General features: G+C 40.8%; 1 protein-coding gene across 2 annotated transcripts in view; it reads left to right on the top strand.

The window, feature by feature from the left end:
- DENND4A (DENN domain containing 4A) overlaps positions 1 to 27,518 on the top strand; it is a 63,717-nt gene that overhangs the window by 13,146 nt on the left and 23,053 nt on the right. For both annotated transcript variants that reach the window (XM_079954157.1, XM_079954156.1), the window contains exons 4-18: positions 202 to 271; positions 4,536 to 4,705; positions 5,493 to 5,734; positions 6,457 to 6,523; positions 8,807 to 8,865; positions 9,671 to 9,815; positions 11,299 to 11,474; positions 14,807 to 14,907; positions 16,810 to 17,028; positions 17,611 to 17,756; positions 19,329 to 19,462; positions 20,636 to 20,771; positions 24,770 to 24,976; positions 25,685 to 25,813; positions 26,507 to 26,651. In XM_079954157.1, the coding sequence (XP_079810283.1) occupies positions 202 to 271; positions 4,536 to 4,705; positions 5,493 to 5,734; positions 6,457 to 6,523; positions 8,807 to 8,865; positions 9,671 to 9,815; positions 11,299 to 11,474; positions 14,807 to 14,907; positions 16,810 to 17,028; positions 17,611 to 17,756; positions 19,329 to 19,462; positions 20,636 to 20,771; positions 24,770 to 24,976; positions 25,685 to 25,813; positions 26,507 to 26,651 (2,146 nt within the window). The remainder of the gene's footprint in view (positions 1 to 201; positions 272 to 4,535; positions 4,706 to 5,492; positions 5,735 to 6,456; positions 6,524 to 8,806; positions 8,866 to 9,670; positions 9,816 to 11,298; positions 11,475 to 14,806; positions 14,908 to 16,809; positions 17,029 to 17,610; positions 17,757 to 19,328; positions 19,463 to 20,635; positions 20,772 to 24,769; positions 24,977 to 25,684; positions 25,814 to 26,506; positions 26,652 to 27,518) is intronic.

The raw sequence follows: 27,518 nt of genomic DNA, 5'->3' as shown, positions 1-27,518 counted from the left end.
TAAGTCGGGTTCTTTAATCTGACACACAAGAGTGCTTCCATTATTCATTACAATCATTGAATTGATTTTAAAGGAGTATAATTTGACCTTTTACAAGTTGTCTGATCAGGCTTGTTTATCCTTCCCACTTGTGGCATTGTACTCTTGTCTTTCTACATTGCCTAGTCAACTAATTCACCCTGTTCTGCACTTCTCTTGCAGTGGGGCTCAGCAGTATACTTGTGCTATAAGAAGTCTGTGGCAAAAACAAACACCATATCATACAAAGCTGGTAAGTCATCTGTAGGTTTTATTTATTTATAATACAGTAATGCTTATTGGCTGCATATAGTAGACCAATTTTATTTATGGATTAATTCTTTTATGTAAGCTTAGACTGGATTTGCACTGACGTGGGAAAATTCTGTAATATCAAGAAGACCAAGAATGTTATGTCACTTTGAGAGGCAGGCAGCCTACGCACTATGCATTGAAAGCACACACACACACACACACACACACACACACACAATCCTTGGAATTGTAGTTTACCTGAAACAGACCTACAATTTCCATCACCCTTAACAAACTACAGTTCCTAGGATTTAGGGTGTGTGTGTTGTGGAGTGTGAGGAAGAAGACATGCTTTAAATGTGTGGTGTGTACACATTCTCATTTATGACAAACAGGATCAAGACTTGGTTCTGTGGGCCTGGAGGGACATCGGACGTTGTTTATTTATTATATTTTTATTCCATTTTCTGGACCATTCTTGACTTCTAAAGTAGCTCATATTAATGACATTTTTAAAAAAATGAGAGACAGGCCCTGTCACCAAGCTTACAAACTAAACAGATGAGATGCAAACAAAGAGAAGGGAAGGGGAGCAGAAGTAAAAGGCAGAGGAGGGAGGTCCAATTTTCAAGGCCAAAATGAAATGGTAAGCTATACGCGGGCCTTCATATTCCATGCTGCCCACATTCTTCTTCCCTTGTTGGGGAATTTGACTTGCAGTTACTTTTCATGAAAAGCTTTCTCTTCCCCCACTTCTCTGCGTAGCAAACCACTTTTGGAATTAATGGGAGGTCCAGTAATGGTTTTTGATACGGCATAATGGGTGGTCTTTCGTTGCTATGCTCTTGTAAAACAAAATGAGGGGTAATGCACAACCCTGAGTCACTTTAATTGGGATATTTTGGAAGCACACAGGTACATCTGCCAAGTACAGAGGCTCATTCTCTCTCTGAAGCTTGCCTGGGCAAGCCCAGTTAAAATGAACGGAGCATCGCTAAGGAGGCTTTTATCCAGTATGCCTTGTATTGAATAAGCAGAATGAAATGTTGAGTTATTTTGATTTCATTGCTGGGAAATTGGATTGCATTGACTGGAGGAGCTATAAAACCAGTTCAAGTGGCAATGCTGTCTGTAATAGGACCGATGTGGTTCAGCAGATAGAACAGGGGTTGTTAGTGTGTTTCCCATGGCATGTCCTTCTCAGACCATGTTTTTGTTTTGTTTTTAATTTCCTTTTTTGTTAACTTACCAGCTCATGTTCTTCTGCATGTCTGCAGAGTCCACCTAGTATGCAGAGGCTCCAGATTTCTTTCTGAGAGGCCCTGTGTTGCTGCCAAACTTGTAGGAACCCGAGTTCAGTATTAGTAGGAGCAAGTGGGGACTTGCAACAGTCCTCAACCCTAAAAGGAGTGTTCCTATTCAGGACTTTTGGCATTCTGGAAAAGGATCCTCAACGATCCCTTCAGGGCTTGCAGAAAGCTAGAAGGAAGGATTCAGGAGCAGAAAGGGAGAAAGGACACCTTTTAATTTCTTCCCATTTGAAAATGTCTCCTCATGGCTGGCCCTGCCATAGGACAGAGTTCAAAATATACGAATAAGCCACTTCAAAATGATGTATATATCATACAACACATCTCACAAAATATACAAGTAACTACAAGTTGTTATATGCATCAGAGTCAAACAAAGAATCAAACAAATAAATGAATAGCGAGGAACGCCAAGCCGTCTCTCAAAGGAAGCCGTTTCACAAAAGTCTCAAAGGAAGACGTCTCTCTGAAGTCTCAAAAGGACAGTATATCAAGAATAGTTCAACTGTTTCAGAATAAAGTCTTCCTCGGTGAATAATGAAATATTCATACTAGTGGGGAATCATGCTAGTGGATCAATGATCACTGGATAGTGTAGCTGCAACACAGGGGTTTGTGTTTGTTCATAGGGCAGAGTTCGACAGCCACCTCATGTGCAGATGTTGGTAGGGGCAGGGAATGTGGCAACATGTTGGAGGATTGAGCTTTGGACACCCCACAGCCAGCCCCATACTCCCTAAGCTAGCCTGCTGGCCTCAGATGTGGTGGAGGATGCTTTGTGTTTGAAGTAATATTCAGCTGCTGGCCTGGTTGGTACATAGAATGGGGGAAGGGGCATCATTGTGTTTTTTGCCTCAGGCAGCAAAACTTATTGGGTCAACCCTGCTTCTCCTATTGTGTTATGTAGTGCTAAAGGACATAGTCTTGGGACTGCCAGCCAGCCCCAAACATGAGAGTATTTGTCAGGGAAGAGTTAGAAGTTTCCAGTTTCTCAGAGGGAGAAAGCATTCCCCAAGGGAGGAAGGAGAGCAGTGAATCTAATAGAAGAGAACAGGAACAACAGGGAGGGACCGGCTCTTCCCAGGAAAGGCAAGGTTCTAGCTCAGATTCGGAGGAGGGGAGATACAAGCCAGCTCTAGCCAGGAGGTTAGAAAAAAGAGAGGGAAAGCAAGGGGAAGGGCGCCTTCGCCATTTTGAGAGTGGCTGGTCATGGAGAAGCAGAGCTCAGAAGGTATCTAAAATAAGTGACTCTGAGGAATAATAGTTAAGAACCGTTTATAAGATTGTTTTGTTAATATGCAGTAAAAAGTTATAAAAGAACAAGAAGTGTTTGTGTGGTGATCTGAAGAGGACAACGACCAGTCCTGACAGTATTAATGCTATATACCAAAAGAAAATGTTTCCGTTTTTTCCTGCCTCCTTTGTAACCTTGTGATACGCACCTGCCACCCCACCTGCTTTACTCCAAGCCAAGGATGCTATTAGCCAGGGGACAGCAAACATTTTCAGCAGAGGGCTGGTCCACTGTCCCTTAGACCTTGTGGGGGGCTGGACTATATTTTTTTGGGGGGTGGAATGAACAAATTCCTATGCCCCACAAATAACCCAGAGATGCATTTTAAATAAAAGCACACATTCTACTCATGTAAAAATATGCTGATTCCTCGACCGTCCGCGGGCCAGATTTAGAAGGCAGTTGGGCCGGATCTGGCCCCCGGGCCTTAGTTTGCCTACCCATGCTATAAGCTATTTGGCAAATTCCCTCTATTTATATTCCTTTCCCTCCCCACCCACCTAACAGACTTAAAACCTTCTGTGTCTCAACTATCCTCTATGTTTTATAAGTCTTGGAAGCCACTGTGTGTTGGCCCCCATCCAGCTGTTTGTTGCTGTTTTTAAAGTATTTTTCTTTTATAAACTAATATTCCTGGGAGCATGAAGAAGCTATTATCTATCTATCTATCTATCTATCTATCTATCTATCTATCTATCTATCTTTATTTATTTATTTAGCAGCCCTGTTTTCCTTTCAAATGGATAGGCATTGGACCACCCAAGTTTGGTATTAGAAGGGATGGTGATGATGCAGAAATTATACATGTCAAAACAAGAAACAGTGAAACTGTAGTCCTAAAAGACACAAAAAAATTCCAAATACGAATCAAGCAACATCATTAAAAACTGGATTGCACTCCACAGCCCAAAGCTTTCCTGAATGAAGTGTTTATTTTACATTCTCACTGGATCATTTGATGATGGCTAAGGACGATATTCCTTAATTTGTCAACAAGGTCAGAAATAAATGAGGTATATTGAAATTACCTCAAGCAAAATTTTGTATTGAAAGATATCAACAGTGGATAGATGGTAGTTTGACAATATAAGAGCTTTGAATCTTGAGCTTTGAATCTTGATAGATGGCAGTTTGACAATCTTGAGCTTTGAATTTTCCTTATTTGCTCTAATTGGGGCAATTTAAATTTCTGCTGTGTTGCTTGATTTAAAAGATGAAGGGTTTTTAATAATTTTTTTGTATATTTTTGGAATGCTCAATATGGTGCTAATGTTCAGTTGAGAGCTTAATTCCTTATTAGACTGATACATGTAGTTTTTCTTTAATTTTGTGGTGTTGGCCTTCATAATTTTTCAGGAGTATGGTTAAACTGGATCTCATGTGACTTGCAAGTAAATACCATAGAATTAAATGGTCTTATTCCCAAGTAAATGTGTGTAGGATTGTGCCCTTAGCTGGAAGTAAGACCTGTTTAATTCAGACTTGTTTGTGAGTAGGCATGCAAAGGATTGCATTTGTTGTGCAGGGAAGCATAGAAGTTGGGAAAATAAACTCTTAGCATGCTTCTTAATAGTTCGGTGTGTTACATAAGGAATGGTTTTTCTAGTATGCTCAGTGGAGTTCAGGTCTATCAGTAATATAAAAAATTGTTTCTCCAGGTCTAATATGCAGATATCCAGAAGACAACTATGATTCATTTCCCTTACCGGTATCAGTACCTCTTTTTTGCCTCCCAATGGGGGCAACAATTGAATGTTGGCCGTCTAATAGCAAGTATCCCCTCCCAGTGTTTTCTACATTTGTACTAACTGGAGCTTCAGCTGAAAAGGTAAGGATAAGTTTGTCAACAAGTATAATTTTCAAGTACAGCTTGTTTTATTTTATTTTGTTGTTGTTCTTTCATTTTTCTGAGTCTGAGGAATTCATCAGAAAATGTTTGAAAGCTTGAAAATTCTTCCTGCAATAACTTCACATGATGATTAATGCTAGACTTAAACTGATTTGGTCATCATTCCTTCTCCATGAGGAGCACTGGAAGCTGTAGTTCTGTGATGGGGAGGTGGGATCTAACAGAGCAGGGTCAGCTCCAGGACTGAGGGGCCCCAGGCAAAGAGACCTTGGGAGGCCCCCTCCTCTCTTGGTAGAACAGGATGGGCTTACCTGGCAACACTGCTGTGTTGGGTGGATGGAGACAAGATTTACATCTCCCATAATGCCCCTCAGCAAAATACTTTGGAGGCATTGGCATAAATTATAATGGCCACTAGACCTTAAGTGCCATATCTGATGTGGCATTAATTGCCCCTCATTATGCCACCTGCCCAGGAACACATTGCAACCCAGCTATTGAGACATACATTTTAAGAAGTTGTTCATTAACCTTAAACTGCTTATAGTGCTGCATGCATGCACAAAACAACTTTTTATTGCACTTTTATGTTCATATTTAGTTCTCTGAGCTGCTTAAAATGTTTTCATAATATTTCAAGAAGTGCAGTACATTAAAGTAAAGCTATTTGAGAAATGTACATATTCTGGAGTCCTTTGCCTTTGGTCTGAAGCAAACGCATGGAGAACAAGCATGTTCATTAAATCACATATTTTGTTGTTTGCAGGTCTATGGTGCTGCGATACAGTTCTATGAAACCTATTCTGAAGAGAATCTCACAGAAAAGCAGAAATCTCAGTTGGGTTTAGTGGCTACTCCTGATGGGAAGTCTGCTAGCTCCAAAACAGTCCAGACGAATAAATGCATCTGCCTTCTTTCTCACTGGCCATTCTTTGATGCTTTCAAGAAATTTCTTACTTTTCTATATCGTTATTCCATCTCTGGTCCACATGTCCTGCCCATTGAGAAGTAAGTTCTGTAGGATATTTTGTCCATTTCACATCAGTGCTATTGTAGAACAATTTTATTAATTGAGACTGGCCACTGGTCGCAGCTGAGAGTGCATTCTGCCTAGCCAGCTGGGCTCATTGCTAGCTTGAGTCAGACCTTGCACCAAACCTGTTTTAAGTAATCTTAACTATGGGTTGATTTAGATATAATGCCAAATCATGGTTTGATGATACAGGAACAAACTTGGAATAAGGAGATACTCCCAACAAGAAACTTCCTGAGTGGGGCAGAGTCACTGTGCTTGTTTCTCAGCAGGTGGGTCATTGTTGCTTACTGGGGAGGGGGTGAGCAAGGCAGTGGTGAGGTCAGTGCAGTGCAAATGCACCAGCAGATCTAATCTGGTGCTGCCTGGTGGTGTGTTGCACCCCACCAACCTCTCTGCCACCTCTTCTCTCCTGCTAATCAGTAGTGACCCACCTGCTGGAAAGCTAGCAGAGCTAATTCTGTTCCCAGCAGGTTGCTAAATTGTTCCCCATAGCTTGCCCCTACTCTTTGTGCCTCCATGGAACACACAGGTCATTATGGAAAACTCTGCACTGATTTAAACAAACACAATTGAATAGAGCCTATCTGCTAAAAAATGTTTTAATGCTTTTTGTATGCTGGATGTACACTGGCATCCTGTATTCCGTAAATGGATTAAATTTATTAAGCTGAAATAATTATTTCTTCTTTCACAGGCATATTTCCCACTTTATGCACAAAGTTCCTTTTCCATCCCCTCAGAGGCCAAGAATTTTAGTCCAGGCAAGTGTAAATTTGCCCTTTACTGTCCACATGTTGTTCTAGTTTCAGCAGGTTCATGCATGTATATGCATCACTAGATTACATGAAGGTTTTGTAGGTGACTGAGTAAACTCATTCAGTTGAAAAGCAATGTGCCAGTGACACAATGGGTCAGCGTGTCTTGCTGTTAAGGTTGGTTGTTCAAGCTCATCCAGGGATGGCTGTGGGCAGGATTCCTGCACTGCAGGGAGTTGGACTAGATGACCCTTGGGTTTCCTTCCAACTCTACAATTCTATGATTCTCTGAGATGAAAGCTCCATTTTTGGTGTTTGATCTGTAATGGCTCATTCATATATGCAATTCATTGTTGGCTGTTGCAGCCTTTAATGTTTAAGAGATATGTATGACCCATATATATGTATTTTGATATTTGCTTTTTTGTATTTGTATATAATTCTTATTGTTGATAATTTTGCACATTCATATATTATGATTGCTAGCCACCCTAGATTTCTTGTGCGGAAAGGCAGAGTGTAAATTTAAATAATAATAAGTTGAGAAAATTCTAAACTCAAGCACCCACCTGCGTGCAACTGTGATGGTACTGCCCTTTCTGTACCAAATAACCTAAACTTCTGAGGGCTGTTTCTTGTGTGTTAAGATCTAGAGAAGGTCCTGCATACTTTTCTTCGATGCCAGTCAAAATCCTGGTTAAGGGACACAGTGTTGTATTTTCATGTGTAGAGATCTTTTTCAAAGTGCCAACCCGTGATTTATAGCCACAAGAGCAGCTGTATATTTAAGGAAGCAGACTTTTACAGTGTTTTACCATTATAAAGCATGAACATTCTATTTGTCATTAAATCAATACAATTTTATCCTTTTGGCATGAAATTTGACATGGTGAATCTACCTGGTGAGAGGGTATCCTCTGGACAATTGGTGGGAAGGCAGCAACAGCAAAGAGTTGCTGAGCTTTTGCAACAATATGCTTTGAATGCATATTGTTTGGCAGTCATTTTTCTTCCCCGCTCAAAAGTTACATATTCCTTTGCCAGCTTAATCATGTCAAGGGTTCAAGGCTATTGCAGGGGTCTGCGCTTACTGGATTCATTAAAATCGATTATACAGATCTGCCACCACAGTATATTTGGTCTTGAGCCTGGTATTTCATTTGGGATCAGGTGGAACAAATGTGAGGTTCCTATATAGATTGAATTTTGTTGGACATGTGCCAAGTTGTATGTTTATTTTTGTTGTTGGTTTAAGAGATCTACCCTTGTTGTATTTGTATGTATGTTTTGGAATACTCATAAATATCATAATTTTTAAAAAATCTATTGTGTGCTCCAAAATTTAAGAGGTTTCAGTAGGCCATACTTGATGCAATGTAGGAGGTTGGTGTGGTCTGCAGTTTTCCAAAGTGTTCATACCAGCCAGGGTTGGAACAGTTAAAAACTGCAGCATTGTGGGAAGAAGGTAAATCTTCTCCACTGAGTATTCCCTCCATTAAAAACCCACCACCAACAACTAAAGCTGCTGCTTGATTGTATACTATTTTATACCTGGCAAGAGAAAGTGGATTTACACAGAAGCAAACTTGCAAGCGAGCACAATATGTAAGGCTATAGAATGCATTTATTGGTTACAGAGCCTGAAAGTTAATTTGCTATTTGTTTGCCACTCAGTGCATGAATGTATATGTGAACTCTTAACTCTTCTCTTAAAAGGAGAAGTTTTTCTGTCTTATAATTCTGATGCTTTTGTGGGCTTCCTCAAGCGTGTTTTTGAAGAAATCTTTGGGAAGATGATACCTGTATTAAATAATTTAGCTAGCTTGCAAGTAAACAGACCAGTGCTAGGTTAAACTGCTTGAGACTTTGAAATTGAGTCATAACCTCTTTTTCAATTGAAGCTTTCTTAAAAATATTAACATTAAGGGTATGCATACTTTAAAACCAGCTTGCTATGGATGGGACAACAGTATTAATTCTGCGAGGGTAATTGATGTTTACTAAAATAGTACATAGTTAAGACTGTTAGACCTGTCAACAGTGTTTTCCAAATATATGGTGAAGTCTTTAATTTTTGTCTAAATGAAATAAATAGTAGGGATTCCTTCTATGAAGTAATGCCTATTTCCTGTGAATACTGTTACATTTTTCATATATGGTTTAGAACTCCAATACCAGACAGTGATCTGAAATTGCTTCTTTTCTTAAACTTTTCTTTAGTAATGTATTATCTGATGTCTAAAATATCATGTAAATATAAAAATCTACTTTTATGTTATGTTTTTATAGCTGTCGCCTCATGACAGTCTGATTCTTAGTCAGCCCATATCATCACCTCTACCACTGAGGCAAGTAAAAATAACATTTTAAAAGTAATGCATTATCTGAAGGATGGGAAGAGGGGTTGATTGAAAAATTACCGATGGTGAGACAAGAAGAAGATATAAATATTTGCAGTAATAGAAATGAGTTTCTTCCCTTGTTTCTTTAACATTTTGCTGAAAAACACTGAAACTTCTTGAATTCCCCCCCCAAAAAAAATTTAGTTAGAACTAATTCACTAGGAACTATAAACAGCTTGTCCCATCTTGTTTCTGCTGCCCTTCAGTTCATCACAATAACTTTCTCCTGTTGTGTACTGTACTACAATGCATGTATTTAGTTAAAAAGAGAAGAAAGGAAGACTTGTGGCAGTGCCAAATCCAAAACTGCTGCTTTTCTGTATTTTCAGCTCTGTGTTATTCTTACGTTACTTGCAATAGTTATTTAATAGCCACTGTGGTTTTGTGATTAGGGCCAAAGTAACTCTTTTTAACCACCCTTCTTGATGTTTTGAACTACAGCTCCCATCAGCCCCATCCAGCATGGTTAGAGGACGGGGGTGGGAGCTGTAATCCACAGCTGTAATCCACAGACTTTGGATAGGCACCATGTTGACTGTCCTTAGGTTAGGCTGTTGGACTTAAACCACAGGGTCTTGGATTCAAATCCTTTCTGAGCTGCAGGGCTGAATAGTGGCGGACCTTGAGCTAGTAAAATGGTGCTGGCGTATCGTGTTGTTGTAAAGACGAAGTAGCACCTAGGAGGAAGGGTATCATTGTAATCAATAAATAGTATTTATCAGTCAAATTTATTGTCTTCTTTGTCTGATAGTGGTGGAAAGTTTTCTGCTCTTCTGCAGAACCTTGGACCAGAGAATGCAGTAACTCTCCTTGTATTTGCGGTGACAGAGCATAAAATCCTTATCCATTCTTTACGACCATCAGTCCTTACCAGTGTAACAGAAGCACTTGTCTCTGTAAGTAGCATTCGTTTTTATCCAATTAAATGGCTATACTTTCCCCAGTATTTATTAGTAACATCCCCTGTTTCCTCAAATGTAAAATGGACTAGTATTTATCTTTTATCTTTGACACAATGACCAGGATCCACAGCTGCATAAAAATGGTTCTGTGGACCCAGGGGCATTAGACTGTTTTTGCTTGAACACCAGCTGCATGTCAAACCGAGGGGGTGTTTCAAACGCTGTTTATCACACAGCATGAAGGTCAATTGTTCAAAGAAATAAAGTCAAAAATTCCTCTGAGCTAGCACAAGCCCCATGCATAAGGCTTTGTCATCCTTTGGGTCCTGGCCTCTGCTCCGTGCTGGGGGTCATATGTTAAATATTTAGCTTTTTGTCGTGGTGGTGGGTTCTTTTTTTCTAACCTTCCAATGATGTTTATGCAGATGGGCTGCTGCGAGTGTTTGCCATCTTCATCTCGGTGTCCCGTTGCTTGCTTCTCACCCAGTTTTAGATCTTTGTAACAATCCTTGGGCACAGTCCTTCAGGAAGTTATACTGTACAAGTTCCATTGAAGTAAATCAGAGTCCTCTCCCATTCATTTCAACAGGGCTTGCACAGGAAAGCTCCCTGAAGGCAGTGGTCCATTAGGGCGAATGGGGCACTGCCCTTCTAACCTCAGTGTGCAGTGATTTGTGTCACATCTGTAAATGTTTTATACACTGCAGTGGGGGAAGGGCCCTGGGGAGCTGCTGCCTGTCAATTTAGACAGTGCAGAGCTAGGTAGACTCATTGGTCTGATTCAGTATAAGACTGCTTCCTCCATTCCTGTACCCAGGGCTAGCCCTGGTGACTATCTAATGCTTATTAGATGGATTTCCCCCAAATTGATTTCTGAACTTTGAATTTTATTGTTTTTCATGTTTTTATAATGTATTTTATGCTGCTTCTACAATTAAGTGTTTTAAATTTGTTGTTAGCCACCCTGAGCCCGGTTTTCTGAACCGGGAAGGGCGGGGTATAAATAAAAAAATATTATTATTTATTATTACCCCGCTCCCCTTCTCATGCATATGAAAGTAAGTAAGAGGGTGGCACTGACTGTCAGCATTCCTCCTACTTAGTCTCAGTGTTGCCTTTGTACAACTCATCAGTGAAGAGGTTGGGGATGGCACGAGAGTTAGTTGGCTGCCTATCATTGGCTCTGGGCTCCACCTACTGTTTGGGCTCCCTGCTTTCCACCCTACCCATCCCAATGTGCCCCAGCATCACTGCTTGGAGGATTGTCCCTTTGTCTGTCTCCTAGTAGTGAGCATTTTAAAGTACAGGAGTTGCTGCATTTTCCCTACAATATTGCACTGACATTAATTGAAATCTGCAGGGAATGTTCATGGTGAAAGTGCTTCATATGGGGAAAATGGTCTGTGATTGTTGTCTTAACTTGAAGCACATCTGTTTGCTTATATACAATGCATACATTCTTTTCTCTTTTTTAAAGATGATATTTCCTTTCCACTGGCCCTGCCCGTACATTCCTCTCTGCCCTCTAGCCCTGGCAGATGTTTTGAGTGCGCCGTGTCCATTCATAGTAGGAATTGACTCAAGATACTTTGATCTCTATGACCCTCCACCAGATGTTAGCTGCGTTGACCTAGATACAAACACCATTTCACAGTAAGCATTGAGAACTTTTCTGTATGGTTTTGTAATAGTTAAGCAGAAGGCACAGTGGTGAATTTTTGTTTCCTACCTCATCTAGTTCTGCTTACCAGAAACTGCAAGTCCATTCACATTTGCATCACTTGATTACACAGCACCGGATGACTTGCAGCTGAACTTGTGATCTGATTCCTCTGAAAATCATTGTGTCAGAGGAGATGATCTATGGCATTAAATTTATGATGGCTCATTGAGGCATACAAGTCACACTTAATGGTTACGGTTACCTAGCATGTATATAGTGCATTTCAAGTGTCTACGTGTATTTTATCTCAGGGACCCTTACAATAGCCCAGTAATGTAAACCAGTACAGTAATACCTTCATATTGGGACTGAGGCTGGGAGTATAAAGCCATGTATTGAGCTCCACACATTCCAGCTGTTGATTCACCTGTTTTACCACTATACCAGCTACAATGGTGCTACAGTTATGAAGGAATAAGCCTGCAAGTGCAGACTAACCTTGTCACCCTAAGTTTTTCTTCTCGCACTTCCTTGCTGTAGAAATCATGCATTAGTAGATCACACAGACAAATTGGATACCTCAGCACTTTGACTTTGCCAGTACATTCTAAGTAATTTGCAAATAGTCTCACTAATCCTCATAGTACTGTGGAAAGCAGTTAGCTTTCCTAAAAACAATACTTAAAGCTCATGTGAACAAAGGGTGCTTCTTAAAGACCACACAGTCTGAAAGCAGAACTGAGATTAGTTTTCTGCAGTTCTTGGTGGTCTAGACTTTGCAGTCTTCCTTAGCGGGGAAGAGTACAGAGGAAATGTGTTTGTAAAATAAAGGAAACAGATTTCATGGGCAAGTTCCAGTGTTGTTACTAATTTAACTGCGCTCAACTTGCAATTCTCTTGGAGTATATAAACATGGTTAATCTTGGTAATCTCACTGATGACGGGAAGGGGGAACTTGTGCCATCTTTAATCAAGGACATGGAATTAAGCAAGCATTTCTGCATCATTTGTCAAAAGTGAATGTCATACACAGTGGTACCTTGGTTCTCAAACTTAATCCACTCTGGAAGTCCATTCCAAAACCAAAGCGTTCCAAAACTAAGGCGTGCTTTCCCATAGAAAGTAATGCAAAATGGATTAATCTGTTCCACACTTTTAAAAACAACCCCTAAAACAGCAATTTAACATGAATTTTACTATAACGAGACCATTGATCCATAAAATGAAAGCAATAAACAATGTACTGCAGTCACACAATCAATCAGTAGCTGAACTGGGTTCTACACAGTCACAAAAATAAAATATAAAAGCTGCAAAAACAAAAACGCAAAATAAATAGCAAAAACAGACAGACCTCAGTGTAACACTCAAAACAGAAGTGTGGCACTCAAAATGGAGCAGATTTGGCTTCCCAAAAAAGTTCACAAACCAGAACATTTACTTCCAGGTTTACGTTTCCAAGTTGCTTGAGCACCAAGGCATTTGAGAACCAAGGTACCACTGCATAAGCCTTATATAACTGATTTCCCTTAAAGTACGGGTGAGGAATTAGCGGGCTTCCAAATGTGGTTGGACCCCAGGTCCCAATGTCTTTGGCCATTGACCATGTTGACTGGGGCTTATGGGAGCTGGAGTCCAACAAAATTTGAAGGGCCACTGGCTCCCCTGATTGTTGGATCTTGAGAACTTTTGTTGGGCGAAGAATCACTGAAATGCACACCAAGAGTTGGGTATAGAGCAGGCCACAACTTTCCCATTATTTAGCAGAGAAGAGATGGACAAGACAGTTATTGCCAACAGTCCATCTTCTCCACCCACCTTACTGCTGGGTAACCCTGAGGGGAAAGAGTGGCCATTCTGAGAACAGAATGCTGGACTCACTGCCTGGTCCTGCAAGCAAATTTTTAGGTTCTCATGTTAACTGCAGATGATGACCTGGATCAAACCCGAAGTCCCCACAGTGTGGGGATATGGTTGGCAACTGGTAATTGCAGTGGATTGGTTATTGTGCAGTTTCTTGAGTCCCTTTTATGGCCTCCCCAGAATGGTTTGTGGGGAGCCTGCCTTTCCTTATCCCTGCACCAGTTGTGACATTAATCCACCATCAGTGCCAAAAGCAACTGCTTGCAAACCTTTGCTAGGAGAAAAGTGAACTCTTGGCCCCTGCCTGATCAGTCTGGGAGGGAAGTTCAGTTATTTCCTGGCCCTGTCATCTTAAGTTCATGGCAAAATTTATGTAGCTGTATTGCAAGAAACCCTAATGAGACCAGGCAGAGCATTACTATAAAAACCAGGTACAGCTAGATAGCCACAGCAGTTGCTTAGAGAAGTATCAAACTAAGCTGCTTTTTGAGCTCCTCTCGCCTATATTAGGCAGGAGCAGGGCTGTTCCTACTCCAGTGCACCACCCACATGAGCTGCCCTCTTCCCAGCCACTGTGATTGGCCAAATTGTGGGGCTAGGAGAAAGGAAACCCAGCTCATTCACAGCCAGCCATTCTGTTCACCACCAAAGCTCCAATGCCCCTGCCTGAGGCACACCCTGGTCATTATGCTGTAGTGGTGTCCAAACTTTTTTTCAAAGAGGGCCAGTTTTGATGAAGTGAAGGGCCATGAGGGCCAACCAAAGGGCCAACCAAAGTTGTTAACCTTTTTTAGGGATTGAATAGGATTGAAGTTGAGCTTTTTTTAGGGTGTTACCTCAAGAAATAAACTGGATTAAACCGACCTCCAGCAGGCTGGATTAGGCCCCTGAGACGGACTTTATACATGCCTGCTGTAGAACAATTGCAGTTATAAAAAGGAGAGCAGGAGTGGTTGTTTAACTTTACTTGTGTCCAAACCAAAATATTAGTAAACTGTTATGGGTGTGCCATACAGGTGTCAGGGTATCAGATATTTAGGACTCTCACATGCTTCAAGGAAATACTGAAATGAAACCATCAGCCGAGGCAACAAGGCTGGGAATTGAGAGATGAGAAGCTGAATCAATTAGTATGGAAGCAGAGGACCAGATAAGATTTAAAATATTAATAGAAACAAACAGCATGTTGGGTGCTTCCCACAGAAATAAGTGGGGGGGGGGGGAATCATGCTTGCAAGGTTTCCAACAGCAACAGAGGAGAGCAGAAGCTTGAATAATCTGAGTGCAGTGAAGGACACTTTGCCAGATGTCATCTTTTCACAAGCATATTTAAAAATACACTGCCATCTATAAATAAAGATTTCCATACCTAGATAACCATTTATATGTACACTTTTTAGCTGTTGCTTTGTATTTTCAAAATACCATGTTATGCATAATACCTCTGTTTTTATTCCAGACCAGGAGATAAGAGAAATATTGCATGGAAGATCTTACCAAAGAAACCCTGTAAAAACCTGATGAACACTCTAAATAACTTGTATCAGCAGCTAGCAGAATGTAAGTGGGGAAAATGACACAGAGATTGGCATATGCAGTGGCTTGTTGTAGTCGTTCATGCTTTAAGATGGTTAAGCTGTTGTGCTACTTAGCAGGAGTGGACTTCAGGGAATCCAGTGAAAAAGCTGTCTTTGAAGAGGGGAGAAACATATGGTGTTCCTTATTCTATGCAGATGGAACAGATAGTGATTTGGGAAAGGACCGTAGCTCAGTTTAGCGCTCAGCCAGCCATCCTTGCCTAGAGGAACCCAGACAAAATCACAATAGGTTTTTCATTATTTTGCAATTTTGCAATGATTTTTGACAAAATTAGACTAAGAGACTTGTGGCATCTTAAATGCTAAACAAATCATTATGCCATAATAAATCTGTTAGTCTTTAAAGTCCCACAAAAGTCTGTTGCAGCACAAACAACAAACAAGGCTACCTTTCTGGAACTTCTGTGAATTACTGTTTAATAGGTTGCATAAATGTTAAGTATTTGAAAAGCTAGGCTTGTTAAAATGTCCAGCTTTGAAAATCAAATAAAAATTATTTACAAATATTAAAAATGTCATGTGCCTGACACCTTTTTATTCACCCAGGCATTTAAATTGTACTTTAAATACATTCTGTTTTATACTACCTCTGCTACAATGAACATTTTTGCTGCTTTATATTTTATTTTTGTTTCTTATTTATTGATAAACATAAATAAATGCATTTAGAAAGCCAGTATGGTGTACTGGTCAAAGTGCTGGACTAGTACCAGAGGGACCACATTTGAAATCCCTATTCAGCCATGAAGCTCCCTGGGTGACCTTGGGCCAGTTGATATCTGTCAGCCTGACCTACCGCGCCTCACAGGGACAATGTGGTGTTAAAATTGGGGGAGGGGAGAACCATGTACCCAGTTTTTGTTGTTTTGGAGGAACTATAACATATTGATGTAATAGATATATTCATAATATTTGTTAGACTCTTGCTCAGAGCAGAGGTATCTACAGTGGTTTCCTTTATTAAAAATGTTATTTCTCTTGAGCCCTTTATTATTCCACTGAGGTGATATAAGTGTGCATCAAGAGCCACATGCAAATTCCACTGAAATAACCAGGAGTCACACAGGAGCAGTCCTTGACAGATTTCACCCTGGGGGCTTAAGCTATATCACTAACTGATGTATGCATTTCAAAAGCTTACATAAATTGTCTTTTTCTATGTGCATATCACTGTGTTTTCACCCAGACTAATTCTGTCATAGTTTCCATAGCGACGCCTTTTCTGCAAAAAGTAAATGTGCTCGTCTGAGTCTTTTGTCTATCTTGGAGACTAGTGATTTGCATCCTTCTCTGCCATAGCTAATAGCTGTATCCCACTATTTAAACCAGATCTAGGGAACTAGTGATAAGGTCACCAGTAAGATGGGATATTAGTATTGCCAAACCTCCCTCCTGGTTGCTCTGCATTCCCTACCTTATGCTTGCTTCCTCTGTGTGTCTCTCTCTTTTGCTTTCCCAGCCTCTCTTAGTACCATTGGTTGATGTGCTCTGATGTCAGGGTGGACCACGTTAGCCTGGCAGCTGTTCTAATGTCACAGAGAGGCTGGCCAGACAGCCAATATAAGTGTTTGGTAGTTATTGGGGTGGTAGGAAATGCATTCTTTGGTGTCTCAGTTCTTGAAGCAAAATTAAACTTGCCTTCATTTGTGACTGTATGCCACGCGCTTCTGAATAACATATTGAGGATGCAAATAAGTTTATTAGTCTTGAAACATCTTGACAGAAAGAGACATGCAATTCTTGCCACTTATAAGTAGCATAAGTAACTTAGCAAGGTGGGATAATGAAGTAAGCCCTGTGGAGCAGAAAGGAAATGCTAACTCAATACTGGGAACGTTTTCATATTTTGTCCTTTTATTCACAGTGCAGCAAAGACCAAGAGATGACGCACTGATGGAGCTGGCTATGAATGACTATGATTTCCATTCAGGGGAGAAGCTGCATCTGTTAGATGTGGAAATCCAGGAGGCGTTTCTCTGTTTCATGGCCTCTATCCTAAAAGGTTACAGGTCATATCTAAGACCCATTACCCAAGCACCTTCTGAAACAGCAACAGATGCAAGTTCCCTATTTGAGCTGCAAGGTACAGGAGCAGACTGTTATACCTTCCTCCAAGTTTGTAGCTTGGTTTAAATGACTGGCAAAGGGGAAGCTGTAAAGGGATTGCATCCAACTAAGTTTTACTCAGAGTAGACCCATTGAAAGCAACACTTAGTTGAATTGCAGGTGTTTAAACAGGTTGGATGGCCTTCTGTCACAGATTCTTTAGCTGTGATTCCTGCATTGTAGAGGGCTGGACTAGATGATCCTTCCAGCCCCATAATTCTATCACTCTGTGAATGCATACCTGTCTGTTTTAGGCCCAGGCAGTATTTCAGTATCTTCCTGCAGTTCATTTAACATCCCTTGGAATTCCTGCCATGGTTTCACCTGGGCTCAAGTAATTAAGCTTTAGGCTAAATTCAGTGTCTAGTTTTTGGAGGTTTTTCAACATGACATTCAGACTTTGAGTTTCTTACACTTTTGTGGCTCCTGATGATGGTAGTGGGGACCCCATATGGAATGTTTATTTAATTTCCTTTTCTTAGTGGAGTATATGTTCTTTGCTTTCCCTGCCAACCATGTTTATAACATCAAATGTTGGGTTTTTGTTTTAACTTTATAGGGTTCTTAAAAAGCCGTGACCGTTCACATCAGAAGTTTTACACTATGATGACCAAGACACAAATGTTCATTCGCTTCATTGAAGAATGCTCCTTTGTCAGTGATAAAGATGCAAGTCTTGCATTTTTTGATGACTGTGTAAATAAAGTAAGTGTGGCTGACATACTTCTCCATTGAACCATGTCTGACAACACACACTCTGCTAACATAGGTTTTGGCAACTCTAGGTAATTTAGAGTGGCTCTCATGGCCCCACACTGCCCACTGTTGCTGATGGGAGTTGTTGATCAGCAACATTTGGAGAGCACGATGTTGGCAAAGACTGATCTAATTGGCTCTGAAACCAAAAGGTAAAGGTAAAGGTACCCCTGCCCGTACGGGCCAGTCTTGACAGACTCTGGGGTTGTGCGCCCATCTCACTCAAGAGGCCGGGGGCCAGCGCTGTCCGGAGACACTTCCGGGTCACGTGGCCAGCGTGACATCGCTGCTCTGGCAAGCCAGAGCCGCACACGGAAACGCCGTTTACCTTCCCGCTAGTAAGCGGTCCCTATTTATCTACTTGCACCCGGGGGTGCTTTCGAACTGCTAGGTTGGCAGGTGCTGGGACTGAGCAGCGGGAGCGCACCCCGCCGCAGGAATTCGAACCGCCGACCTTTCGATCGGCAAGCCCTAGGCGCTGAGGCTTTTACTCACAGCGCCACCCGCGTCCCTTGAAACCAAAGATTTTATTAAATCCGTCAGTGTTCACATAGTTGACATCTTCACAGCTGACACTCAGTCTGGCACTAATGTGCCCTTAAAATTTCTGAAAACTGCAGAACGTTCTGAGGATGGTGGCTTTTGTTTTTTTGCAGGTGTACCCTTGACTTAATTGTTGCAACATAAAGTGCATGTCACACACCTGAGAGAAATTCAGCAACTATGGAAATTGGCCATTTCTTTCCTGCCATATGCTAGAAAGAAGGCCAATTTAAGTGCCATTTTATTGATTACAGACAATTCTGCTGCAAGGGGGGGGGCAGTTCCTCGGCAGTAGGCAGCCTTCCCTGACATAGGATCCTGTGAGGAAATTGGCTTTTTACAAAGGGAGCAGTGGTTTGTTCAGCAGTAGGTTTTGCTATGCAGAGCAAGGAAACAGGACTAGCTTGGTTAAGTATGTTCATTGTGTGTCATGCCAATGTATTTATTACATAAACACACACTCACACCGAAACATGCTTAACCAAGCTAGTCCTGTCTCCTTGCTCTACATATAGCATAAAATGAGCGGCTGAAAAATATCACTTTTTGTGAGAAGCAGACTGCTGGAATCACTTTCAAGATAAATAAGGCATGATGATATTCTATGAAAGGGATATGACTTGAGACCAACAAAGCCTTTGAAAGCAGTATGCTGAAAACATCCCTCTCATCTTTATATTGAATTGCTAAATTTCTTCAAAGGAAGTCCAAGATGCAGCCTTTTTCTTTCCTTTTTCTTTTTTTTAAGAGATTGGAGACTGAAGGTGGGGGAATTGCAAATAATGACAGTAAAACACAGGAAATATTATCTAAACGTTTCATAAAAATTCCATACCACTTGACTGTAAAAACCCTAATGCTACTGTATCATTGGCAACTGTTTTTTCTACACGCCATTGTATGAACAATACACTGCTTCCAAAATGTGAGCATATTTTGTACTTGAGATAAAATACATTTTAAAACTATTTTATGTAGGTAGATATGGATAGGACGGGTGACACGCGGCTTATAGAATTGGATGAATCATACAAGAGTGAGCACACGGTTTTCATAACTCCCCCAGAGATCCCCCACCTTCCCAATGGAGAAGAGGTTCCATCACAGTACAGGTAACCCTTTGGAATGTGGCAAGAATCCTGGCAAAATGCTGGTCCCTAAGTTGTGCTGGCTGCAAAGTATTTTATGTGTCAAACCTGCTGTACCAGTAGAGGGTAATAGCTGTACCTGGCCTAAACAATATGTGTGTGTGTGTGTGTGTGTGTGTGTGTGTGTGTGTATGTATATGTATATGTATATATGTGTGTGTGTGTGTGTGTGTGTGTATATCACCCACCATCCACTCCCCAGATTGAACACCAGACCTTTGCTTATTTTGACAACCACCAATTGGTGGTTGGTGGGTTTGTTTGTTTGTTTTGGTCTTCCTGAAAAAGTCCTTTTAAAAAAATCCAGCAATCTAATTTTCTCTTTCAAATGAGTTTGCAGGTCAGTATTGATTTTTATGGGCTTCTGCTCTTTCTTTGTTCGTTAGCAACTAAATAAGCTTTTCAGATGTTCATGGCATAAATGCAGTCAATGCTAATGAAGTTGTCACTCTAATTGAATAGCACACTAAAAATAATAATAATCCTTACTTAAATACTCAGCCTTAAGTGAGTATATAGATCTCTGCTCAGGAAAGAGTTTTCCTGAAGGGTCATACAAAGAAGAAGGGGCCCAAGTTAACTTGTCATTTAGTCCATTTTTCACGGCAATTTCATAGTTTGGTGGCAGAGCACATGCTTTGTGTGCAGAAGGTTCTATCTCCAAGGACCAGGCAACACATGACTGGAAAGATCCTGCTCTGCCTAAGACACACACTCCCCAGAGACCCACAGCCAGTAAGAGTAATGACCATAGCCCAGACTCAGTACCAGGCAACTTTGTAAGTCCCTCCATTCATCCCTCCTCTTCTCTTAGTTGTCTTAATTATGAAGATAGACAGCAATTGTCAGAGGGCCAAATATGGTCAGTTACTGAACCATTATATGCTGATTACGCTCAGTAAATAAATGCTTGAAGGATGTCTTTTTCTTTCTGCCCCCCCCCCAGGGTTTTTACTTGAAAAGACAAAGAAAGTACAGCAAGCTTGTGTGTTCTCTATTCAATTTTTTACTCCCATAATAGAACTGTAGCCCACGAAAATATCAGTTGTAGTCAAAGCAGCATCATGGCCCAAAGCCCTCTGTATGGTGTTGGGGCATAAGTAAATAAAATAAGATGGCGTCTCCCTTCTTTTTCAGTTATAGTGGATTTCCTGTGCTGCAGCAAGATCTGTTTGAGCGGCCTAAGGCACTCCTGACAATACAGAACAGCAGATTGTCTTCAAAAGCCAGCAGTCCCAACAGCCCGTTGCCAATGTTCAGGAGAACAAAACAGGTACTTAGTAAGCATGCGGCACCCTTTGGTGTTCTGTGTATCCTGGTTTCACTGTTTCTCCCAAGGAGTTTGCTGCAGTGCTTTTTACAGTCTCTTCAAACTTGGGGTGAGTTACAGCAAATTGCTGCTGGCTGCCATTGACAGTTGAGAGAGCGCAGTTAATTCATTCATTCCCATTTATTAAATTTGTATACTCCCATTCATCCATAGATCTCAGGGTGGTTCACAACATAAAATTACAATATAAAACACATAACAAAAGTTATGTGGTTTGGAACAGGCTGCAGCAAGAGTTATTGAATACCTACACATAGTTCAGTGTATAATTTACCTAAAAGAAATGCATTCCAGTATAGTATTAAATGTGAAAGAATAATTTTTTTATTATTTTTACGGTAATGTTACTTTACTTTTTAGATCAGCCTTTATTAGCCTTGGGAGGCAGGGGCAGGGTCCCCAGATGCTGCTGGAACACAACTCCCATCATCCTTGACTGCTGGTCCTGCTGGCTAGGGACAATGGCAGTTGTAGTCCAACATCATATTGGGATACCCACCCACTCTGATGTTGGCCTGAGGTTCGGCTTGTGGGCTTCCCAGAGGTTTTCCCTTCGGCCTGCTCCATCTGGGCTCTTCTTATGTTCTTATGCACAACCTCTTCCTCTCTCCCAACCCAACAAGCTGGATGCCCAGTCACATATGTAACAAGCTTGTGCCCTTTGGGACTTTGAACTAGATTATCTATTAAACAGCAGCTTCCCCATACTTCCTCGTAAGCTGCTTTTGAGAAAAACTCAGGAAATTTAAAGAGCAAGTGTGGCGTTTGCCTCCTAGGATGGGTCAAGGAAAGGGTTAAAATGGGTGTGATGTGATTGGCCAGTGAGAATGCGAGGGGGGAGTAAAAGATAGAGTGGGAGGTTTTGAAAGTCAGTTGAGGTTGGGAGTTGGGAGTTGAGGTTTGTCAGTTGGGAGTTGCATTCTCACTGGCCAATCACATCACACCCATTTTAACCTTTTCCTTGACCCATCCTAGGAGACAAACGCCACAGCAAGTTAAAGTGCTTTGTAAACTGTTTGCATTGAAGAGTTAAAGAGGCAGACATCCCAGCAACACCACTATAATGAAAATAAGTGCAGGCATTGTGTAAAATTGGGTATGTTATGGGATGTATTCTCATAGCAATGGGCTTTTGAAAAGAAAAAGAAGTAAAAGGAGTGGCAGCCTTGTGGCAATCCAGAAATGCACATTTGTGTGTTATACGGAAATAATTTATTCCAGCTTTTGGGTGCTCTATAAACCTCTGCTTGTCAATGATATGAACTTAGTTTGAGTGCCTCTACTGAATTGTAATGAGGATCTCAGCCTCCCTAGGGACTCCATGCTATAATTTAATCTCACATTTCCTTTTTCTTTCCCTCTGCTATCCACAGCAGCTGTTGCACAGAAGTGCTTGTGGGTAGAATTAGGCATAATAAACCACTTTTAAAACATTTCTTTCACAGTTTGTATCTTTTTTTCATAGTAAGTTTTCTCAGATAACCTTCCTCTGTCCTTCTGAACAATGTTTTTCCATTTTCTTTTGCTCCTCACCTTCCTTGCTGCTTTTATTTAGTCACTATTACTAGCAGCGAACCACAGTTATAGTATTTGAAGCATTTGTCAATCTATCAATTAATTATTTTCTAACTGTCTAGTCTTGTTTTAAATTGCTTTGAACTGTTTTCATCTATTTTATGTGTACTGTAAATCACATTGAGATAGTAGTTTGGAAGGTGGCTACTAAATTATATGCAGTATTAGAAACAAACCAAAATTCTGGTATTTGGGGGACTTAATCCATCAGTTTGTTGGTGAATAACCCATTAATAATTTTCAATCACCTTGGCCCAGGGCAGGTTACAACATTTTAAAATACAATTACAAAAAACACCACCACAAAAAAAACCTAATAAAAAGTAACAAAATTCATACAATGCTTATATTAGATTTAGAATTCCAATCTTTCTGCGTTAGGAATCTTCAAGGCTGCTTTCTAAAAAGAGTTTCTTTTCCCATCTCATGGGATTCATCCAATAAGACACCCTCTCATACCGTTTTCAAGTCTCAACTATTGAGCAGAAGTGGGCTTTCAAAATGGCGGGAAGCACAAGGCATTTAGTGTCCCCAGTCCCATGCTGTGGAACACTCTTCCAGCAGTGATTCGGCAAGCATCCCCTCTTTTCAGTTTCAGGCATCTAAAACTAGCCTGTGAAACTGGCCTTTAAAAACATTTTGATTAGCCTGTCCTTTTAATGATTATTCTGTACTGTTTGTAGGTTGTTGTACTGTTTGTAAAGTTTTATTTTATACATATATTGCTATACACTCTTTGCAGTGTTTTACGAGATGGCATTATATAAATAAATAAGAACTGTAGAGTTAGACATGAAGCAGATAATCACGGGCTTCTTCTTTGTATGGGAGGCATCTCCTTTGTTATTGGTGTCTGCAGCCTGCTGGAAACAGGTTTAATATCTAATTTGGATAGTTAAGTCACTTAACCTTGTTTGCCTCTTGTTCTTGTGAGCACTGTTTGGCATGTAAAAATACAGTGATATGCCCAACTCATGCTTTAACTAATGAAAATTCTTTTGAGCACCTGCTGGTTGTACAGCAAGGGTAATGACCGAGTTATCCCAGTAATTATTTTTCTACTGTGCTGCTCTTGTTCAACATTCAGATAACGACACCTCGACTTCTATTATCTATCTCTCTATCTGTCTTGTGGTTTGAGCGACCATTTAAGGAGCTTATTTTCCCCTCTAATGCACTCCACGTTCTGTTGCATTTCAGATGAATATGTATGTTCTATTGCGGTGATGCTGGCATGCTGTCACCCTCAAATGATTTCACTAGATAATAGTTTGCATTTCAAACAAATTAAGTGTATTAGTCATCCTTGTGTCTTCTCAGTTATGAACTAGAAACACCAGTTTTCTGATTTTAGAAATGAAGCAACAGTGGAATTAATAAGGGTGTCAGAGCTCACCAGCCAGGCATAGCCTTTGGTGAATTAGGCCACCAAATCCTGTACATCGGGAGATAAGCAGGCTGCAGAAGCCAAAGTAAAACATAGTACTGAACACCTTCTTCCAGGAAACCCACAAATTTGGTGAGCGATTGAGCCAGCATAGGCCAATAATAGCTTGTCTTCAGTCTGAAGACTAAGATGTAGAAGAACCAGACCAGAGTTGAGGGCCAGGCTTGATGAAACACAGAAGATCCGTGGCTCAATTATCTGACATAATTTTTTTAAATAAAAATATTAGCCACCACAGACTGATGATTTGATTGGCATATCAGTGGTGGCTCCACTTTTTGGAATGCTCTCCTCAGGTAGGCACACTTGGCACCATCATTGTCTGTTTTTAGGTGCCAGGCCAAAATGTTCTTGTTCTCCTACGCTTTTGGATCTAAATTTTCTGCTTATCATTTAGTCAAGCAGGGCTGAGTTGGATTTGCTCTTTTAAATAAATTAATGTTGGTTTTCTTCTTATTTTTATGCTTGTTTTTGATATTTTTTATAAGTGGCTTTAAGTTCCCTTTTCTGAAAAAGGTGAGTAATAAATATAAACCCACTTCCCTAGCACTATAGTCTTGATCCAATTTGCACTCACCTCCCCCTAGCAGCTGAATTTAAGCTTAGAAGAAAACACTGGGAGACCTGATCACAGATCCCTTGTGTATCATAATTTGGCCCTGAGGTTCTTTGTGACCACGTGAAAAGCTGCTGGTTGTTTGTATTGCCAGACAACCACTGAGTCTCGCAGACCAACTGAATTTGTTCCACAAGTCAGTGGCCTCCAGCGAAGAATGTGCAGCAGTCGATAGTTGCAGAGCTGTTACTGAAATAATTCAAGTGAGGATCTGCCTCATGCTTATCTCCCTTCTGTGGATGTGAAGAGGATTTAAAAAGTGTAACATACCTAAAACACAATATTTTCAATGTGTCTTTGCAGGAAATCAAGTCGGCCCACAAGATAGCCAAGAGGTATTCCTCCATCCCTCAGATGTGGTCTAGGTGCTTGCTACGCCACTGCTATGGCCTCTGGTTTATTTGCCTTCCTGCCTATGTCAAGGTGTGCCATTCCAAAGTGAGGGCTTTGAGGACGGCCTATGATGTGCTGCGGAAAATGCACTCGAAAAAGATTGATCCACCTGACGAGGTAAATTGCCTACATCCAGTACCTGGTGTGGAAACTGGAGCTTTGATTCAGGAGCTGTGCTAGGGAGTTGGTGGAGCTGGTGACTTGATGAGTTTGAAAGGGACAGAAAGATGATTTATAGTCCCCGCCAGTATTTCTTCTTCCTGGACCTCTGCTGGGTTATTGCTTGCAGCTTGCCTCCCAAGTAGATTCTTCATAATACAGCTGTCTGGCAGTGAAACAGGTGCTTCTCTAGCAACTCTGAACTTTCTCTTGAATCTGGTGCCACCTTTGCTTTCAAGACCTGTGGGATGGTGGGGGAGAGTTGGGGATGAAGGAAAGGCTCAGAATGGGGTTGGAGGGGTTCTTGTGGGAGCCCAGGAATCCCTAATATGGGTCTCTTCTGGCCACCTCTGCAATGCTGCAAGTTCCTCCAGGTTTTGAGGGTTCTCTATGAGGCCCCAAGCCTTTCCTTTGAAGAGGTCTCTCCAGTGTCTAGGTTAGATGGGATCCTGACATAAATGGATGTCCTTTCTGAAATATGATGATGGCCCTAAGTTGACAAGTTTCTTGAGAATGATTTGTATTGTGCTTTTATTATTTTTTGTTAGCAGCCGCCCAGAGTCGCTGGGGCAACCCAGTCAGATGGGCGGCATATAAATAATGCATTATTATTATTATTATTATTATTATTTTATTTGACAAGGAGAATATTGGTTTTTTTCCCAGGTATGCTACCGGGTGTTGATGCAGTTATGTGGACAATATGGCCAGCCTGTGCTAGCAGTGAGAGTCCTTTTTGAAATGAAAAAAGCTGGAGTTGACCCCAATGCCATTACATATGGTTATTATAATAAGGTAAATATTTGTTAATTATTTGAAAGCCTTGCATTTTAGTGCTGGAAAAATAATTCTTTGTAAAGATAATGATCAATTGGCCAATGTCTGATTTCAGCAAACTATAGTATATGCAGTGCTTTTTTTCTGGGGGGACGCAGGGGTACGCTTACCCCTAAAGATTTTGTGAATCTAAGTTTGGCCTCATTGAGGGGCAGTATTTCAATATGAGTAGGACAATGAGAGTACCCCTAAACATTTTTTTAGAAAAAAATTGCTGAGTATATGTATGCATGACTACAGACATGGTTTGGATTTTTATCCACCTGTTCTCTGTTTTTAACACAGTTCTCAGAGTGGTTTAACAATCAAAATGTCTCTTCCCAGTAAACTTTGAAAATAGTAGCTCCATGAGGGAAATAGAGGTCACCTAATAATTCTCAGCATTCTTTAACAAACTATGGTTTCCAGAATTCTTAGGAGGAAGCTGTGACTGTTTAAAGTGACACAATACTGATTTAAATGTATAGTGCAGGTTGTCTTGCCCAGAATGAGACCAGGGAAACCTAGGTTTCAAGATCCTATTTAGCCATGACATTTTTGGAACAGGTTGATCACTGGATTGCTTTAATATAGAATGGGATAACTGAAAGTGCACTACTCCAAGATCCTTAGGTTGTGTGATTTAAATAATTTCCTTTACTGTTATTACAGGCTGTTTTGGAAAGTACTTGGCCGTCAAGCAATCGAAGTGGCTATTTTCTGTGGACGAAGATAAGAAACGTTGTCTTAGGAATAGCTCAGTTTAAAAGAGTTCTAAGGAAGCAACCTGCAAATGGCATCCACAAAGTTCTTTCTGGTAGGAGTTTTTATGCGTCTTTTGGTTTGTAGCTCTGCAAATGTAACTTCTCTCAAGAGGTAGAAATGCCCAGTTTTCAAAATCGGTCTTAATTTATGCAGCATATTCTATTCAGTGTTGTAATTGCTGTACAGTGGTACCTCGGGTTAAGAACTTAATTCTTTCCGGAGGTCTGTTCTTAACCTGAAACTGTTCTTAACCTGAGACACCACTTTAGCAAATGGGGCTTCCCGCTGCCACCAGAGCACGATTTCTGTTCTCATCCTGAAGCAAAGTTCTTAACCCAAGGCACTATTTCTGGGTTAGCAGAGTCTGTAACCTGAAGCGTCTGTAACCCAAGGTACCACTCTAATGGATGACACAAAGACCAGGGATGTCTTATCCATACTAACATGAATGATAGGGCCTCAGCTATGTAGCACATTCTGCTGCGTGTACCTCTTGAAGATATGATGAGCTACATGACACAATGAGGAAGAGACACAGATGGAAGAGGAATGGTCAGAATCCTGGGTCTCTGGAAAAACTGTGGGGAACAAATATTTAAAAATTTATCGCATTGCTATCTTACTCCTCAAAATATTAGACATATAGGAAGCTGCATTGGTCCATTGAGGTCAGCACTAATCACACAGACCAGTAGCAACTCTCCATGGTTTCAGACACGGAATATTCTCAGCTCTGCTTGGAGATGGCGCAGGGGACCAAACCCAGGACCTTCAGCGTGCAAAGAAGATCCTCAACCACTGAACCATGCCTCTTCCCTGTATAAATCACAGTGGTCCAGAATACATAAATTCTAGACTGACATTTTGGCAGAGATTAAGTTACTGGCTGTCGTCTAGATTCATCTGGTAAGATAGTCTT

The sequence above is a fragment of the Podarcis cretensis genome (assembly GCF_951804945.1).
Source record: "Podarcis cretensis genome assembly, chromosome: 14".
Classification (NCBI taxonomy): domain Eukaryota; kingdom Metazoa; phylum Chordata; class Lepidosauria; order Squamata; family Lacertidae; genus Podarcis; species Podarcis cretensis.
The sequence above is the reverse complement of the archived record's forward strand: the minus strand, read 5'-3'. Positions and strand labels throughout refer to the sequence as shown.